This window comes from Stylophora pistillata, chromosome 8 (assembly GCF_964205215.1).
Source record: "Stylophora pistillata chromosome 8, jaStyPist1.2, whole genome shotgun sequence".
Taxonomy (NCBI): Eukaryota; Metazoa; Cnidaria; class Anthozoa; order Scleractinia; family Pocilloporidae; genus Stylophora; species Stylophora pistillata.
Window position 1 is genome coordinate 16,195,328 of NC_142526.1, and position 18,246 is coordinate 16,213,573.

At 37.7% G+C, this 18,246-nt stretch overlaps 3 protein-coding genes across 9 annotated transcripts in view; 2 read left to right on the forward strand and 1 right to left on the reverse strand.

Annotated features, from left to right (window-relative positions):
• Positions 1-3,566: 3,566 nt before the first annotated feature.
• On the forward strand, positions 3,567-7,238 carry LOC111321500 (uncharacterized). Of its 4 annotated transcripts, none has more exons than XM_088730565.1 (8): positions 3,567-3,709; positions 3,873-3,928; positions 4,264-4,432; positions 4,574-4,720; positions 5,311-5,553; positions 5,725-5,808; positions 5,897-5,974; positions 6,077-7,238. In XM_088730565.1, exons 2-8 carry the CDS (start codon positions 3,881-3,883, stop codon positions 6,502-6,504), a joined length of 1,197 nt encoding a protein of 398 aa, XP_088586691.1. In that variant the 5' UTR covers positions 3,567-3,709; positions 3,873-3,880; the 3' UTR covers positions 6,505-7,238. The 4 variants fall into 4 exon arrangements, with proteins under 4 accessions (XP_088586691.1, XP_022780139.2, XP_088586694.1 ...); XM_022924404.2 differs by having other exon boundaries at positions 3,567-3,704; XM_088730568.1 differs by lacking the exon at positions 5,725-5,808.
• Positions 7,239-7,796: 558 nt separating this feature from the next.
• Positions 7,797-10,349, reverse strand: LOC111321501 (ceramide-1-phosphate transfer protein). Its single transcript, XM_022924405.2, has one exon. It carries the CDS (start codon positions 10,171-10,173, stop codon positions 9,538-9,540), a length of 636 nt encoding a protein of 211 aa, XP_022780140.1. The 5' UTR covers positions 10,174-10,349; the 3' UTR covers positions 7,797-9,537.
• A 1,251-nt stretch (positions 10,350-11,600) lies between these two features.
• Positions 11,601-18,246, forward strand: part of LOC111321519 (integrator complex subunit 11) — a 16,706-nt gene continuing 10,060 nt past the window's right edge. The window contains exons 1-6 of one of the 4 annotated variants that reach the window (XR_015990724.1): positions 11,601-11,897; positions 13,218-13,229; positions 13,682-13,767; positions 14,455-14,528; positions 16,087-16,198; positions 17,662-17,721. Coding sequence is in view for 3 of the 4 variants with exons in the window: in XM_088730559.1 (XP_088586685.1) it covers positions 11,870-11,897; positions 13,218-13,229; positions 13,682-13,767; positions 14,455-14,528; positions 16,087-16,198; positions 17,662-17,721 (372 nt within the window). In the remaining variant the exon portion in view is untranslated. Of the gene's footprint in view, positions 11,898-13,217; positions 13,230-13,681; positions 13,768-14,454; positions 14,529-16,086; positions 16,199-17,661; positions 17,722-18,246 lie in introns of those variants that run through there. The other 3 variants (XM_088730559.1, XM_022924425.2, XM_022924426.2) reach the window with 3 other exon arrangements.

Below are 18,246 nucleotides of genomic sequence, written 5' to 3' on the forward strand. Positions count from 1 at the left end.
TACATTACAGTTTGGACCAAAAATAGGGTTGTTAAGATCTTAATTACATGTGAAGGTGTAGTCTGATCGTCCGGGTGAGTGTAGTCCTGAGAAGGCTGTTGTCGGTGGTAGTGACTGACGTTTCGACAACCTGTGCGGAAGTCATCATCAGAGACTCTGATGATGACTTCTGCACAGGTTGTCGAAACGTCAGTCACTACCACCAACAACAGTCCTTCTCAGGACTACACTCACCCGGACGATCAGACTACACCTTCACATGTTACCCTTGGGTTCAAACCATTTACTGCATCTTAATTACCGTTACCATCATTATCAGGATGGCTGGAACACTATGGTAGTAGCATGATCAATGCTTATTACATTGCTCGCAGTGCTTGTGGGCAAGATGAGGCGAGTCCTGTGCTCTGGTTGGCTACCCAAGAGGGCAAGATGGGCCATCTTGCCTGCTCTGGATTGCCTGCATTGATCCGGTGCATAAAAAAAGGGAATTAGAACTACATTTGTAATCCTTGGACAGTTTTGGCAATGGAAAAGCAAAAAGCGGCAGAAGACAGTCAAAACAGAGAAAATGGAAACAACTCTCGTGAGTTTGTTGTGCTACAAACACAGCTGGCTTTCTTTCCCTGCTCTTGAAGGAAACAAGTCATTCTTAATTCTTAGTAAAACAAAATCTTTTTGCAATATAATGAATCTTTTATTAACCAAGTCAAAATGTCAGAATGGCTGGATGTTAGCCTCATTCTTTTTTCACATTTTTATGGACCTGGACTTCATCTCGGTCCATAAAATGCCAAAAAAGAACTCGGCCAATATCCAGCCATCTGACCTTATGCTTGGTTAATAACACACACATATAAATATATATATTAAGTCGGGTATTCTGAAATCAAGTAATGAGATTGTTCCTTGCAACTCCACTATTAGTATTTCTTCACCATTTATTAACCCGTTAATGGCCGCAGCTTTTGTGGAAAACTGTGTTTTGAAGCTAGTCGAGCAGACTTCAGGTCACTGTTGTGGTTTTAAAAGCTCAAACTTACCAAAAACCCCTTGACAGCTCGTACACTCGACGGCCTTTCCATCCAAATGCAAAATAGCGGCCTGAAAATCTCTGGCATGCGCAGAAAGCAAAATTTTGAGTTTTTGGGTTGAAAAGTGATGCCCCACCTACGACTTTTACTTTTCTCTCTTTCTCCTGCCCTTTTTTTTCCCCTTTCCTTGCCTGAAGTTTCTCCTCACTTGCTGGAAATTTAGTAGGCTTCATTTTGGTGTAGAGATTTTTCAGAAACTACTCATTATTTTCAAACCACATGCTTAGAAAGGTAGGTGGGTAATGGAACAAGATTTTCATCCAGATTTTCAGGTCAAAGTTACATGGTTTTTTGGCTATTTCTCCAATCTCCTTCACTCAATTGCGCTCATTCTGGTATCATTTGTAAGATATTTTCAACCTGTTCAAGTTCGAGCTCAAATTCGTGCTCCAGGGTTAAAAGTGATGACGTCACAAGGCGTAGAAAGGGTGTGGGTCCCCATGGGTGCATACGTGCGCACTGGACGTCAATAGGTTAACCCTAACCCTAAAAGATACCCTAACCCTAACTTTTTCACCTGATTTTACATTAAATAGACCTATTTGATTGCTTAATCCCCAAAAATGGATTTTTCCGAAAAAACTTGGTTCTTTGTTAAATTTCCTCAATCAATCAGTGGACAGCAGTATGGTCATTTAGAAGTTTTTAACTTGATTGTAAGTTGTAAATGAGGTCATCCTCTTAAATTGTTTTGTTTACCATTGCCTGAATGAACAATTTTTTAAAAAAGTAGAGCAAAAATAAGAAACGCTAAGAAAAATTAAAGAAAACAAACAAACCCAAAAGGATGGAAAACAAAATCCAGATAGTGCATCTGAATAGCAAAATTTGAGTGTTTCCCTGGATTTATGCTCTTGATTTTACAAGCATCTAATCAACATTTTGTTTCAAATATTTTGATCAGGAGGACAATTAACAAGGGAACAGTATTTGTTGGTAAGTTTATTTCAAAAATGCCATCATTGTATTTACCAATAGTTCTAGGCAGTGCAATTGAATCTCATCAACTTCCATGGTTACATTTAATTAGATCAGACAAGGTGCTTCCTAAGTTATCATTTTCGACTGTTTCTTAAAATTCATTTTAATCAAAATCAAGAGGCTCTGACTAAGTGATTCCTAAGTTTTCTTTATTTGACACTATGTTTCCTGAAATCCATTACAACTGGTTTAGCAATAATTTCCATAAAATCCTCTACAATACAAAATATCAACAGCGTAAAAAACGATCCAAAATAACTCACTTTTGGCTCACATCTACTCCTTTTTTTTAATGTCAAAGCGTCTGGAAAACTATAAATAACAGAGCCAAATCAGAACAGATTCAAAGTCTAGTAATGTGAAGTAAAAGCATATCTAAAACTATACAGAAAAGAGAAAGGTGAATGGCAAATCTAGAACCCTATATACAAGGCTGGTAAATTTAATAGCCAACATAGCAAATTAGAGTGAAGCTTTCAATTGAAGAGGAGTGTACTGAGAAAGAATTAGCTGGGTTTTCAACCTCTTCCTTTTATTCTTTTGATAGCAACTCATAGCTTGCTATAAATGTAAATTCTGCCAGCACAGAAATAGTCCAATAATTTATCAAGTTAGTACAAAATAAGTTCTATTGATTCTCAGCATGAATTTCTGTAAAACAAACGAGACGAAAATGAAGAGTGAGCTACGAAGTTTATATTTATTCATAACGTCAAAGTCTCTTATTGTGATTACGTCTCTTGAGTAGACTGCATAAAGGCTTCTTTTAATTTAACAGAGAATACGTTCACCTTTGCTCAAGAACTTGCTAAAGCAATATCACATTTTAATCATTCATTATATCAAAGCCATTATAAATGAAAAATACCGGTTTGCTTTTTTGTGTAACTTTAATAACAAGTTTTCATCCACCATTTTTTGACCCAAGCCTCTTCAGAATTGTTCGACTAATGTTTCAGCATACATGGAAGACTGCAGTTATTTTGTTTCAGCGTGTGTTTAAGCGATGCTGCGACATACAGAAAAACGAAGGATTAAATTAAATGGTACGCACCCCAACTGAGTCATATAGTTTTATTGAAGTAATCTTGTTGTCGTAAATAATAAATTCAATGAAGGAAACATTCTTGAGGAGGATATCCCCTCTACTAGCAGGGTTTCTTGTTTAGCCTTTGAGGGATGCATGTCTGTTTTACTTTAATGGGAAGGTTTGCTAAAAACCCTGCAATTTTGGTCACTACCGATGATGGAGCGCAACTAACAAATTTCCTTTCACAGAATAGCTTTACAGATAACGATATTTATCATCCATTGATTAAGGTGTAATCACCGTAGCGACAGGGGGTGACACGTACAAGTGTTCTTCATTTCATTTGTCTCCAAGCTGCTTCTCAATTTTGGAAGAGTAATGACCGCGGAAAGACTGAGTAGGAGTACATACAGCCAATCAGATTTCAGCTTGTTCTCGAATCATACAAATGAGCGGTAGGTGTCAACTTGAGTTTATTTGAGTACGAGGGAAACGCAACGAGTGAGCTTTGTAAAAAAGTACGATTTTCTGGCAACACACACTTAAAACTTCACCGAAGAAATCAAAAGAGTTGTATTTCTTCTGTTTCAATCAAGGAGGTAAGGTGAGTTTCTCGAAAACACCTCAGTGAATTATTTTAACTCTTATTTTTCAGTGTCAGAATTTCGACTTCCTCTTAATAAGAAGTAGCATACCAAAGGGCGCTGGACGGATTTGTTTTCTTATGACCGCGGATAGGATATAATTTCTTCTTTTCTCTTTGAAAGTCTTGAAGATGGCTAAAACTCTAAATTCTGATGGAGCTCTGCTGAATAAAATAGAGGTGAGCTCATTGACTGTTTTCCAACCTAATTATGTATTCAAACTTCCCTTCAGCTCGACGAGGTGAAGCTCTCTCGGCCCTTAAAAAATTAATTCGTAAAAAAAGATGTCATCCTCAAGACGAACGTTTACACCAAAATTTAGAATATGTATTTCCTCAAAGGTATTTGTAGTACAGTAAAGCGAAAAGTTAGATATAGAATTTTTGTCACCATCGCGAGGTGGTTAGAACTTCCTGTTTCCTTTGAAATCCCCCTCGCGCAGCAGATGGTTCGATTTTGTTTTCTTTTTTTTTTTACAATGTGATGTCTGAATTTTGTTTCCCTTTTCTTGTAGTGGTTCAACTTTCTAACCACCCTTAAAATGGATCGATTCATGCAGATGAGCCTTCTTCATGCAAACCAACCACTCGTACCCGACGCAACTCCGGTACCAGGCTTTGAACGGTTGATGTGTGCTCCTCAGATCGGTCGAAATCAGAAAATTCACACCATGAGGCAACCAGGTTTGAAGTCGCTAAATTTATATCCTAAACCAACCTAAAACCATCTTTTTCAGAACGCCCTCTGTGTTCTCATCTAAAATCGAAAGAGGAAAAAGTTTAGAACTTGAAAATATTCGAGTTTATTTGTGTTTTAATTTGCAGTCGTCGAGTTTCCTCAAGAAAAGTCCTTCTTGGATGATCTGTATGGCCTTCAAGAAGACGAAGTGGATGCTCTTTTCAATGGGATTTCGGTCAATGGCTTTTCAGACTACTCCGCTTTCAATCCCGAACCAGAGAGATTTAATAAAGGTATTATGACCTAAATTTTACTCGTGCAATTTTCAATTGTTGTGTTTTCCGTTTGGAAAACGTCACTCTTTGTCTCCAAGGCGACCTAATTCCAATTAGTTTCGAATCGCCCTTCATTGGCACCTGGTCCAATTCGTTAAGACTTCCTGTTTTCGTTTTTCAACATCGTCAGCTTTTTTAATTTTTATTCAACTTTTGCCTTTGTTTTATGACAATTTTTATTCAAGTCTGATCTTTGAAAACTGCATGGTTGCACAACTAAGACGATTTGTATCCTCTTGTTCTGTAGAGGACAGGGAGGGAATGGAGGATAGCCAGATTTATATTGGTTTTCTATCATTATCATGTAGTGTTGCATCATGTCTAAAATTAAAAGAGGAGGTGATAACAATTTTCATCACTTGCAGCTTAATCCTTTTTCCCCTACAGCTCACTTACACCTCCCACAATTAAGTGACTTTAGCCATGAACTTATGAGTAGACATTGAATGGGGAAGGTACATGTGGATCGGTCCTGGTTCAAAGTAACCTTAAGTTTGCACATGTCTAATCATATTACAAGTATATTTAATATTCCTTTCATTTTTCAGATTTTGATCACTTACCAGACCCAGCAGTGTTTGATGGGCTGCTAGATGAAGTACCCAACACAACATATCCACCCAGTTTTGTGCCTGTCATCACAAAAGAGGAGGCTAAGTTCCAAGTTTGTGGTGATACAGTGTACAACTCACCCGCTAGCAGCAGCCCTCCTTACAGCCCACCTACCAGTGAATCCGGTTCAAACACCAGTACTGACGAAGGGATTCAAAGTGACCTTGAAAACATTGATGGTTAGTGAAAAGTAATCTTATCAAAACATACATACACCACTGAATTTATAAGAATGATCTGAGGAATGGCTGATTGTCATGTTCAAACCTGTTTTCTGTAAGGGTACTCTAAGGTGAGAATTCTGTAATTTTTTGTGTTTTCTAAATTTTTTTTTCTGTGTAACCTTTTAGACTTATTTGTGGACAGAGTGAGTCAGTCTGCAGAGTCACCCTTATCAGTAAATGGCGAAGCTGACCAATGCAATATTAAACAGGGTATCATCAGTTTTTTTTCATTTTGACATCTTTGTTATTGTAAATTGGTCTCTTGATTTTTTATTATTTGAACTCCTATTTTTAACAGAACCAACTTTGTCAGCTGTTGTTCCCAAGCCAGTGAGAAGACGAAAGCGTGGGCCAAGACCACTGGTCAAATATCGGGGTCTGTGCAACTAGTATTTCAAGTTTTGACATCTTGCTAGCTCTCTCTCTACTCCCAATGTGTTCAATTTTAAGTTAGAAACTTGTGAATACCTTCTTTCAGGTGATGGACCTATTCAACTGTGGCAATTCCTATTGGAGTTGGTCACTGACCCTAAATGTTCAAAGCTGATCAAGTGGACTCAAGATGAGGACTATGAGTTCAAGATTCTTCAGCCCTCAACAGTGGCCAGGATGTGGGGGAAGAAGAAAAACAAGCCAACAATGAACTACGAGAAGTTGAGCCGTGGTATCCGTTACTACTATGGCAATTCAGTGATTGAGAAGGTTCATGGGAAAAGATATGTCTACAGGTTCTTGTGTGATATTCCAAAAATTCTTGGCTATGATCCAATGGCCATTAAAGGTGAAGACCTTGTGGATGATGCAGTGTGTGGAGAAGCTGTACCTGAAGTCAATGATGCACATGTTCCTTCTTCAGTTGAAGATAGCTTTCTTGCTGGATATCTTGACTTCAGTGCACTTTATTAGTTAAATTCTTACAGTTTATGTTGAGACCCAAAACGTTGTGTAACGTTCAGTTGTGTTATTTCAATAACATTTTTTGTAGCTTGTATCAAGCAGACTATGTGGTAGTTAGCCACAATGTTTTATAAATCGTATCGATTTTATCTATGCAAATGTTACGAAGCAAATTGTACAATCAGTGTGCCATACCAAATTTGGAAAGGTTTTAGAGGGAATGCACAGTTTTCTTGGGAAGATTTGTTAAAAAATTGCATACTATGTATGCACCCTTAAAAATTAAACAAATTGTGTGTATAATTAATCGTTAGATATACTAAGATTAATGAAAAGAAATCTTGTTTCCTGTTACTCTATGCCATTTTGTAGCTTTTACAATGTCTTGTGGATGCTGGCATGAAATGCTGTGATTACAGTTTGATCATCAATATTGTTTAAAAAATACTATCACTTATTTTAATGTTTATATTTATTTAGTACACGAGTTGAACAAATTAAGGCCTACACAGGTGTTAAAGAAATTATCAATCTATCTGTCCAAAGTTGAAATATTATCACCTCAGCTTTTGAAGTTATTTCAGTTTACAATTTAAAGTAATTGTAATTATTGTTACACTGAACCAGTGAGCACTGTACTTTTTGTCTTTATATTGCTACCAGGTAGCCTTATTTGTGAGAAATTAGTGTCTGTAATGTTCTATTGAGAAGGTGGAATTAAATTAAAATACTTCTAAATCATACTTGAATCTTTGCAGTTATTTGAATGCATAATTATACAGAAGAGCAATGGTTTTGTGATCAGACAGAAGTAATGCATTTTTACAGTAGATGTATGATGGAAGTTGCAGCTTGAGAATATTGTCTGAGTTGCACTCTTTTAGTTATGGTCAAGGTGCTAGTTTTAACATTTGGCGATATCTCACCTCAACACAAGCTTTATGAAAACTTGGTTTGGGTCATTCCAATCTCCATGAGAAAAACCAACCTGGATAATTCCTTCTTAAGTACTAAGTTGAATTTCCATCAAATCATAATTTGGTTTTCTGCCTATAGATAATTGTATTTGTTTTAAAATTTTCTTTTTGTTTCGTATTATTTGCATTTATTTTGGCAACTTTGCATTGATGGGGAGACACTAACAGAGGTGAATTTGTCACAGACCAAATTTAAAAGGGTAGAATAGAGTCAGGGCAAAATTAAACATTCTGATTTCTCTTCTGACAACATTCAGAATGAAAGCCACACATAGAACTTTGTTTTAGTATATAGATGAAGTTACAATTTAAGCTGGAAAACAGTAAGGTTAGAACATTTCGTACTTATATTTCTTACTTAGATCACAGCGACACTTTCTTGAAAGCCCAGTCGCAGGCCTACTATAAATACAAAACATTTAGAAGAGGAAAACCAGACAATATTAAAAAAAAAAAAAACCAAACATCTGGGGATAAATCAAAGTAAGCTTGCCTTTTTCCAGAACAGAAATCCAAGAGGAAGAGTGATTCTCTCCTCAAAGTAATGAATTACTCATGAATTTACCAGGATTATAATCAATTAATCCTACTTGGATGACCAATTAAAGATAAGTTGTTACCTATTTCTAGTGTCCCCTGTGAACAACTAAATTAATTTTGGTACAATCAAATTTTGACACTTAATTCTGGTTTCATTTTAACTTAAATATTTCCAGTAAAACTGCTATATCAGTTAATATTAAAATGTTTTATTTACTGTACTATGAAGAAATAAGATAACTTTGTCCTCACATTTATTTAGCATAATTATATAGGGTGCCACAAAATTAGAAAATGATAAGTCCAGCAGGATTACTTTTTATGGCTATAAATTCTACATAAAGAAGGAAACTAGAATAAACATATTGGTATTTCTTATTTGGACAGAAAGCTCCAAAACAATTATTAACATATATTTCAAACATACCCTTATTAAATACATCCACCATTAATTTTTTTCATGGAAAGTTGTGCACAATTCAGGATTGATTTAGATTTTATCCCCTAATAGGCTTTGGGAGTAGCTTTGGAAAGTAATGTAATCTACTTAACCAGAAAAATCCATCACTAACCCAATTAGCGCAACCAAAGCAGTCACATCAATCCATGCTTGTTTCTAGCCTGCCAAGCTTTGAAGAGTTTTGGCACTGAACAAAAGTAAAGACAACTAAAACACCAAGAGGAGGGCACCACTACAGACACTGCATGGTGCAATTTGATGTTACCTCTAAACCCTGAACAATCAGAGAAAAACGTGTTAAATGAAACTGGTCCTATCACCCACATACAAACCATAATAATAAACTTTCGCTGTGTGTGGGTGTTGAGTGCAAAACAAACTGTAAAGAAGGAGGGCCTTACGACTGAAGAAAACAAAACAGACCTGTCACTCAATTTGAAGTCAACTATTTCTAGTTGAACCTTTTTGGGAGAGGAATCATAATGCATTAATTTCATGTGCAGGCAGGGAGAAAACAAGAGAATTCCATTTTGGAAATAATAAATTGAACATTTGACCTTATTGCATGTATACATAAGCCTCACTGATCATTGATGAATGGCTTTTCCTGTCAGTAAGCCCTAAAAAACAGCAAACAGCACAGGCAAGCTCAAGGCTTGTGAAGTGTATTCTTCTAAAATTCTCAGTGGCCTTTTCTAAGGTTCTAATTTGCTCTGACTGGTGCTTCTTAGATTCCATTTTGGTGGGTGATAAATATCTCATAAATCAACTGCTATCAAAAACGCATTCAATCTGAGCCAAAAAGTAGAGAATGATTTTGTTCATAAAATATTTGGCAAGATTTCTGTAGAACTCCATACTTCATTATGCATAGAATTCTTGAATAAAAGATTAAGCAGAGGCAAAACAACAGATTACCATTGGGATTACGGCTTTGTTTTTTATTGGTATGGGGTTATAAGGAAATCTTTCCAAATATTTACCAAATACAAGCTACTTTCTATAAGAATAACCACAAATATATCAAAAATCTCATTAGCAACATTTCACTCTGGCTGCTCTCCATCAAGGAAGGTCATGCAGATTATGCTCGGTGTAAAGTTCCTCGGTAACATCGTAGACTAGTTTCATTGCATCTGCAACCTCTTTCAATAATTGCTTGGTCTTGCCCTTGTCCATGTTTGGCTGTGCAATTTTCTTGGTAAAATCTCCGACACTCGGCAATGTGTACATGGCCCATAATGCCGCCTTTCGAATTATCCACGGATGGAAGTTAGCCAGAGATTCATTATAAGCATCTTTGGCCATGCAATACGAGGAATCGTCGTCTGATGATTGGCTTAATTTACTCATGAAGAGCATAGTGAAAGCTAATGCCCGGTGCAACCTTAGAAGAGTTCTTGATCCTGACAGAGGGTGCGTTTTCTTCCGTGTCAAATCATTCTCAATTTCAAAATCAAGCATTGCTTGAATTAATACATACTTCTCTCCACGTTCTGATCTTCGATAACCTTGAAGAATTCCCATTTTTTCTCTCACATCCGATGTAATAAATCCAAACACCGTCCCAAGCATATCGAAAAATCTGCAAAGTTCGTCATATCCTCGTATATATTCGTCCATGACAAGGCTTCCGTCTTCTTGTCGTGTTTTTTTAAAAGCATCAAGAACAATGGCGAGTTCAAACTTTCTCTCAGTCATAATAATTAAAGTTATAGACCTTTGAGTAGACTAATCTCTCCCTTGTCGTTACTTCTTAAATTATTTATGAGCTATTTTCAAGCGAGTTTCATTACCATTGGACGTCAGCGGTAAAGCGTTCATGTTAGGTCCATATCGTGTCCCAATAACTAATACATATTAATACTAAGTATTATAACGATCATGTATGTTGCACGATGTGTCCTAGGTAACCTTACTCTATCAGTTACCTTTATTCTACCTCACTAACCCCCATCTGGTAGAACATGGCTAACCAAGGGTAGATTGTGGCAAACGTGATAGAACATGGGTAACCTAGGGTAGATGCTAGATGAGGGTGAACGTGGTGGAACATGGCTAACCGAGGGTACATGGGGGTAGACGTGGTAGAACATGGATGGGTTACCTAAGGTAGATGGGGGTAAACATGGTAGAAGATGGCTAATCTAGGGTAGATGGGGGTCAACGTGGTAGAAGAGGGGTTACCTAGGGTACATCAGGGTGAACGTAGTAGAACATGGTTAACCAAGGGTAGATGGTGGTAAACGTGGTAGAACATGGGTTACCTCAGGTAGATGATGGTAAACGTGATAGAACATGGGTTACCTAGGGTAGATGATGCTAAACGTGGTAGAACATGGGTTACCCAAGGTAGATGGAGGTAAACGTGGTAGAGCATGGGCTACTTAGGGTAGATGGGGGTAAACGTGGTAGAACATGGGTTACCTAGGGTAGATGAGGGTAAACGGGGTAGAACATGGGTTCCCCAGGGTAGATGCGGGTAAACGTGGTAGAACGTGGGTTACTTAGGGCAGATGAGGGTGAATGTGGTAGAACATGGCTAACCTAGGGTAGATGGGGGTAAACGGGGTAGAACATGGGTTACCTATAGTAGATGAGGGTAAACGTGGTAGAACATGGCTTACCTAGGGTAGATGAGGGTTAACGCGGTAGAACATGGGTAATCGAGAGTATATGGCCCAGTAGAACATGGATAAATTAGGGTAGATGGGGGTTAATGAGGTAGAATAAAGGTAACTGATAGAACTAGGTTACATAGGACATATCGTGCAACATACATGAATGTTATAATAGTTAACAACTATTCACCGAAGTGAAGGTGGTTGGTGATGGATATTTACCGAGCCGCGAAGCGGCGAGGTAAATATCCACCGCTAACCACCGACACTGAGGTGAATAGTTGTTTTAGTATATACTAAAACAGTGAGATAATATACACCACCATCGTTAATTTGAGTGATTTCTTCGCTTGTCACGGATGCAAACCGGGACCCCATTTTTTCCCCGAGTTGCTCGGAGGTAAATAGCAAAGGATATTCGGAGTTTGACTAGCCAATCAGAGCGCGCCTTCAACGCTATCCATTGTTTTAGTATATACTAATTATTATTAATGTGTATTAGTTATTGGGACATGATATGGACCTAACATGAATGCTTTACCCAGAAGCCAATGATTTCGGTTTCGATCGGTCTCGATACGAAGCTTATGAGCCATTTTTCATACCTGCGGTTTCATCTCTATAAAACAAGCTTACCCTTGTACTGCGCATAAATCAACGGGGAGAACCCTGACCACATTACTGGGCTGACGACAAGCGGGCGAAGCGGGCACATGCGAGCAATAAGCTTCCTTTGAGATGTGACATTATAGAGTTTTGGACCCTATTTTGACAGAATGCCTGACATTAAAGTAGTTCCGTTAGGTAAATATTACAAGGTTTTTGATATTTCATTAGGTGTTGTGACTTTTGGCGTAGTGGTACAGTACCTCCTTTCAAAAGGCCCCTTAGGACCCGGCAAGTGTTACCAGGCCTTGTAATAGTGGTTAAGCAGGGTTATATATATATACATATCAATCTTTACTATCCTCTGTGTGAAAATTGGAACTAAGGACTTAATGCATAATTCTAAGTATGAGGCTGTATGGTAATAGATCATTAATGCACATGTACATCAGATTATGTAATTTCACCCTCAAGCCTCACTGTTTGGATTTTAATCAGAAAGTATCACTAAAACACTAAAATCAGAAGAATGCGATGAAAACGACAAGAAAAAAAGGGAACAAATACTTAGGAATATTATAGTACAAACAAGGCTTGGGGTGAATTTTTCAGTCAATGACGTTATAATAAAAACTATTTTGCTTTAAGCCCCATTCAAATGGTCCAGGCTGTTAATGAGAGGGAATGATCACTTCAACTATTATTCACTATCATTGAACATCATGTTTGTGTTCAAACTGTTGATTATATCTGACAAAATCATGCAATTAAATCATGTAATTGTAAACATATGTGGGGCGCACTAAGGTCAGCAATTTCAGTAGCATTTGAAATTTTAGTCAAGAAGTTGTGAGTTGAAAATACTGAAGCCTACCAGGGGATAATGAGTCAATGAACTACAAGACATTCTGCCAAATTTTGGTGGCTATTTTAACCCTTTCACCTTTTTCCATTTGGTTTGAACCTGTTTTAAGGACTGTGCACTGGGAAAATTGACTTGCTGTGAAGAGAACTCTCAGCTACTCCATCATATTTTATATAGTACTATCCCTGAGGATTGTCTAACTGTATCCAAAACAGCAGTCTTCAGATATTGAATTTCAAATTGTTTGGGTGCATGCCCCTGGACCCCCTCCTCCAATCCCCCCTCCCTCTCCCACAGGTGCCTTGGGCCTTGCATATTTTCTACCCAGATGTCATATTGTGGTGCACTCCTGTTACAAATCTCACTTAAACCCCACATTGGTCACATTGGTCTCTAGATTGAGTTGTTATCTGCTTTGCAATAGGTACAATATCACATGATAGTTCTTGAAAAAGGAAAATATAGATCAATTAGTTTAAAATTATTTCAAACTACAACATATGCAGTTGTAAAAAAATTATCGATGACAATGTTTGTCCATGAATAATGTCCATAAAGTTGATTTATATGTTACTGAGTTTGTTAGATGATCTAAACGTGATCATTTTTTTTTCCACTGGTATAATTGTAATCTGTGGGAATCATCTGGTCAGGAGCTGGGCAAGGTAATGTGGCATTTTAATATGATATCTTTTGAGTAGTTACTGGAAAAAAAAACTATCTGCTGATCATGAAATATATATCCTAATTAACCTTCAAAATTAATCTCAGACATCTACTTATGCATGTACTTAATGACATTTTACTTTGTTTTGTTCATTGTCGGCAGTCTCCTATCCATTAATTAAATGTAATGCTGTGTTTCATTATTGTGACAAAAAAAAAACCAAAATCACTTCTTATAATTGTTGCTTGAGTTTCTGGTTGCATTCATTCTCCCTCCTGATTTTTTGACAAAAATAAGATCATTATCTATGACACTTTTCAGTGAGAGTGTTCTTAATTTTGTGCTTAATCATGAATGAATTTTACTAAATAAATGTGAAGAACAGTTTAATAGAGACACAACTGAAAGTCTATATTGTATGATAATTAAGCAACATTGTCAATTTTGAAGATGTTGGACGCAGCTGTATCCTTGTTACTATTGGTGGGAAGAATATCATGCTTGACTGTGGAATGCACATGGGATATAATGATGAGGTTTGTTTTTAGTTTTTATGCATACAGTTCAATATGTTTAATTAGCAGGGTTTTCACCAAGTTTTTTCATGGCATATAAAAAATAAGAAATGGTAGGTAACTTTGTCACCTTCCCCCCACACTGGAATGTGCAGGCCATATAGACCCCCACAAGGGTCCAAGGGCAAGTTTTCCATGTGTGGACACCTGATATTTCTCAATGAATGCTGGGGCCTTTTTGCTTGGCTGTGAGAAGAATGGAAAGGAAACATGGCAGAGGGCATTTCACAAGGTGACTGTGAGGGTGGAATTTGGTAAAAAAAAAAAAAAAGCGGGATTTCTTCGACATATGATATATTTTCAAATGGGTAAAATGTGATAGATATCTTCACAACAATGGTTGGAAGGAGACAAATAATATTTTTCCAAAAAATGTAAAAGAATTGTTGGATATATTCAGTAAAAATATTTCAGTCCTGGATCTCAGTGAAATAGACAATAACATTTACTTGAACAGCTGGTAAAAATAACTGGTTATCAGCTCTCATCAAGAACCCTGAATCAGTAAAGGAAAGTTGATTCACATTTCTTTTATTTGACGGCCTGCAGAAGCTTCTGGTGGTGGTCTTAATTGAGTGCTCTATGTCAATTTTCAATGCCGTGATATGATAAGATCTATTACTTTCAACATTTTGCAATTTTTCACAGAGGAGATTTCCAGATTTCTCATACATCACTCGAGCTGGCCGCTTAACACAACATTTGGATTGTGTGATTATCAGGTAAGTTGAGTGGATATTCTTTATCTCAATATTTTCACTGTAGCCTATAAGGCACTTGGAGAGCCAAAGTCTCAGGCAAAAATTTTGACAAATTACTTTGTTATTATAAAGGTTGATATTTCAGGGCAAAGAAAATTTTGCTTACATAGTTAAATGCGAAAGACTTAATTTGGTCTTTTGCCCGTCTGGTAACTAAGGAGAAAACTTGTGTTTGCCAATGATGATAATGATGGTTTGTCATAGTTAAGTGGGTTAATTTAATTTATTAGAATCGCCGACAGGCAGAGACACCGCAACAGCTTGCGCCAATTACAGCGGGCCCAGTAAACCCACCCATCCCACCCCAGGGGAGGACATCCATCACACAGCAATCTCATGTGTGGGAAATTAAGGTCTCCTGCCCCCAACCCTGCAGGAGACGGGACCTCCATTTATTCATCCCCATCCAAGAAGACTAGAATATCTAACCATTTCTTGATTTTATAGAAAGGTAGCAAATTTTTCTCAATTATTTTAAGACCTTGAGTGTTGGTCCGGCCGGGACTCGAACCCTCAACCTCCCGCACAACAGTCCAGCGCACTATCCATTGGGCTAAGTGGGGGCTCAGTGAACCCTCGACCTCCCACACAACAGTCCAGCACACTATCCATTGGGCTGGGTGAGGGCTGTTTAAGACTGTGGAAAGGTTGTAACTGAATAATACATTGGCACTTTGTCTCCTTGGGTAGCAAGAATTTACAAGCATCTCGGCATGTAGATACATACATACGTACATATAGATTAGTTGACCACTCCCCATATGGGCTTTTCAGGGCCAATTCCCACCCATCCCACCCCAGGGGAGGACATCCACAACACAGTAATCTCGTGCGTGGGAAATTAACGTCTCCTACCCCTAACCCTACAGGAGATGGGGCCTACGGTTTATTCGTCCTTATCCAAGAAGACTAGAATATCTACCCATTTCTTGATTCTAGAAAGGTAGCAAATTCTCCTCACTTATTTTAAGACTATGAGTATTGGTCCGGCCGGGGATTATAACATAACCAAAGTAAAGCGCGCGCTCTGATTGGTCAATTTAGCGTCCCCCATTTGCCCATGGGTGTACGCTGCTGACGTGAGCAAATGCAAAGACTATTTTTCCGCGCGCGCTTGTTTTTTCTGGTCGCGTAAGATTTGTTAAATAAAAGGGAACTCTTTAGCTACAATGTATCAATATAATGTTATAAAACAAATGGTAAACACCACAGCGTACACTATTGAGTTATGGATGCACTTGGGAGGTTTGCTAAGCACTCAAGAAGCTAGAGTCGCTCGAGGCTATCGCCTCGAGCGACTCTTACGCTTCTTTCGTGCTTAGCAACCTCCCACGTGCATCCATAACTCAATAGTGTACGCTGTGGTGTTTACCATTTGTTAATTATAGAACCTTAGAAACTAGATGAACAGCATCCATATGCTGATTATATTAATGGGGTGGTACATAAGCTGGTGTTGTACTATGCAGCTTTTAGGTAATTACTTCGTAATGACCAGTGGTTGTTTTTGTGATGATAGCCATTTTCACTTGGACCACTGTGGTGCCTTGCCATATTTCTCAGAGATGGTTGGATATGATGGTCCCATTTACATGACACACCCAACTAAGGCAATATGTCCTATACTTCTGGTAAGCTGGAACAATTAAACATATAGCAGAGCTACATACATCTTCTGTTATATCTGAATTTCATTGAGTTTCAACAGACCTTTCTCCAAGTAAGCTCCTTTTATTTTTCGTTGAATCCCTGTGATAATAGTTCAAAAGTTGTTAATAATGTTTCTGTTTTCCTTTTTGTTGCCCAGAATGCTTTTCCTGCAAGGAACTTGTACCCGTACAATGGGTGTAGGCAAGGGTTCTAGTGAAAACAAAGACCCTCCAAGACCTAAGACCTAAGACCCGGAAACAAAGACCCCTTTATTTTGTTAGGTTTTCTCCCCAGAAATATCCAGCTCTGGTTTTAATCTTTCTAACAGCAAATTAATAAAGTATGGCAGTGCAATCAAATGCAAAAACAAAGACCCTAGTATTTTCTTTATCAATAGTGATAAAGGATGCAATCATCATCTACATCTGTCATTTGCTCCCCCCTCCCAGAACCCTGTAATTCGAAATTCTGTCAGAAAAACCTCTCCAAAGCCTCTTCAGCTGATGTGCTTTTCACAGTCATGTAGGTTATTGTATTCAAACTGTGGAATGTCACACACTACAAGCACCATGTGCTTTCTGTCCAGAAGCTTTGGAACCAGAATGATGCAGACGTTGTGCAAGCAGTTTCATCGAAACCAAATAAGGAAGAGGAAGAAAACCTGCCTCCATGCAAAACATAAAAGACAAAATTATACCTTTTGTCATGCTAGACCAGCTTTTATGAAAAGTAGCTTGACTGGCCTGGACTAGCATGGAAGAAGAGTGAAGCCATAATACAGGCAGGGGTCAGCGGAATGAAAAGTTCGCATCAGCAAGCTCTGATCCTCTTCTAGAATATGGGGGCTAATGAAGGGGAGGGGTTAGACACTTTGAAGAGCACTGTCTGGACTAAGTTTAATTTGACAATGAATTAAGAAAGCAACTAACAAGAAAATTAAAGAAAAGGTAGCATACTTTACTTTATCATTTAATGCAGTTGTAGGTGATTTTGCTTTTGTTTAACCATTGAATGATCATGTTACTAGTAGAGAAGTTGTCAAGCTTTTATAATAACTGGTTTTACTTGGTGAAGCCATAAAGTTTGTTGCAAACTTTTTTTTTCTCTAGAGTATGAAGGGGTCTTTGTTTTTGGGTCTTGTTTTTGGGTCTCCATTTTTAGGTCTTAGGTAATAGGTCTTAGCTTTGGGGGCCCTTCATACAACCTGTAGGCAAGAGTAATTCTCATTTTGTTGGGCAGAGTACACTTGCCATTGACAAGAAATGTAGATCAATTTCATCAAAGCAGTTATTTGAATCCATCTTTCTACAATATGTTGTTTTCAATTTGCATGTTATAATCTATTTACTTTCCTTTGGTAACTTTTAAGTTGCACCTTAGTTAAGTTTAAAACACTTTCTTACTCAGAAATACAAGTAATAACACTATTTTGATTTGTTACCAGGAAGATTATAGAAAAATTACGGTTGAAAGGAAAGGAGAAACCAACTTTTTCACTTCACAGGCAAGTTGTAGGGTAGCTTATGTAGCTATGGATAGTCTAGTTACACATTAAACACTGAAAGCAATCACACAGACCTGTGTACAAAGGATCTTCAGGTGCTGTACTTGCCTGGTTATTGCTTAAATAGCTGACCTCTATCTGACTGAATAATTTCTATAACTTTCGTTTTTGTTTAAATTCCCTGTTCACTCTCTATTGAAACTTTGAGAAATACTCAAGCATGATCAGTAATTAGCAGCCCCAGTTAAGAAATTATGGAACAAAGCATGTCTTGCATGTGTTTAGATCATGTAAAAGGAAAGTGGAGGTGCTATGCCTTTGTAAATTAACAATCGTACAGCATAAAGAGATTCTGATATTTAAACTGAGGGGTCCAAGGGGTGGATTTCTTCATGATTTCTTCAGAAATTTGTGGTTTGTCTGTGAAAATCCATGGGTGTCTTCAGATTTCTCTGGATAAAAATCACACAGGTCTATGACACATCGTACATGTAAATGGGCTGGTGCCATTGTGAATAAAGTCAG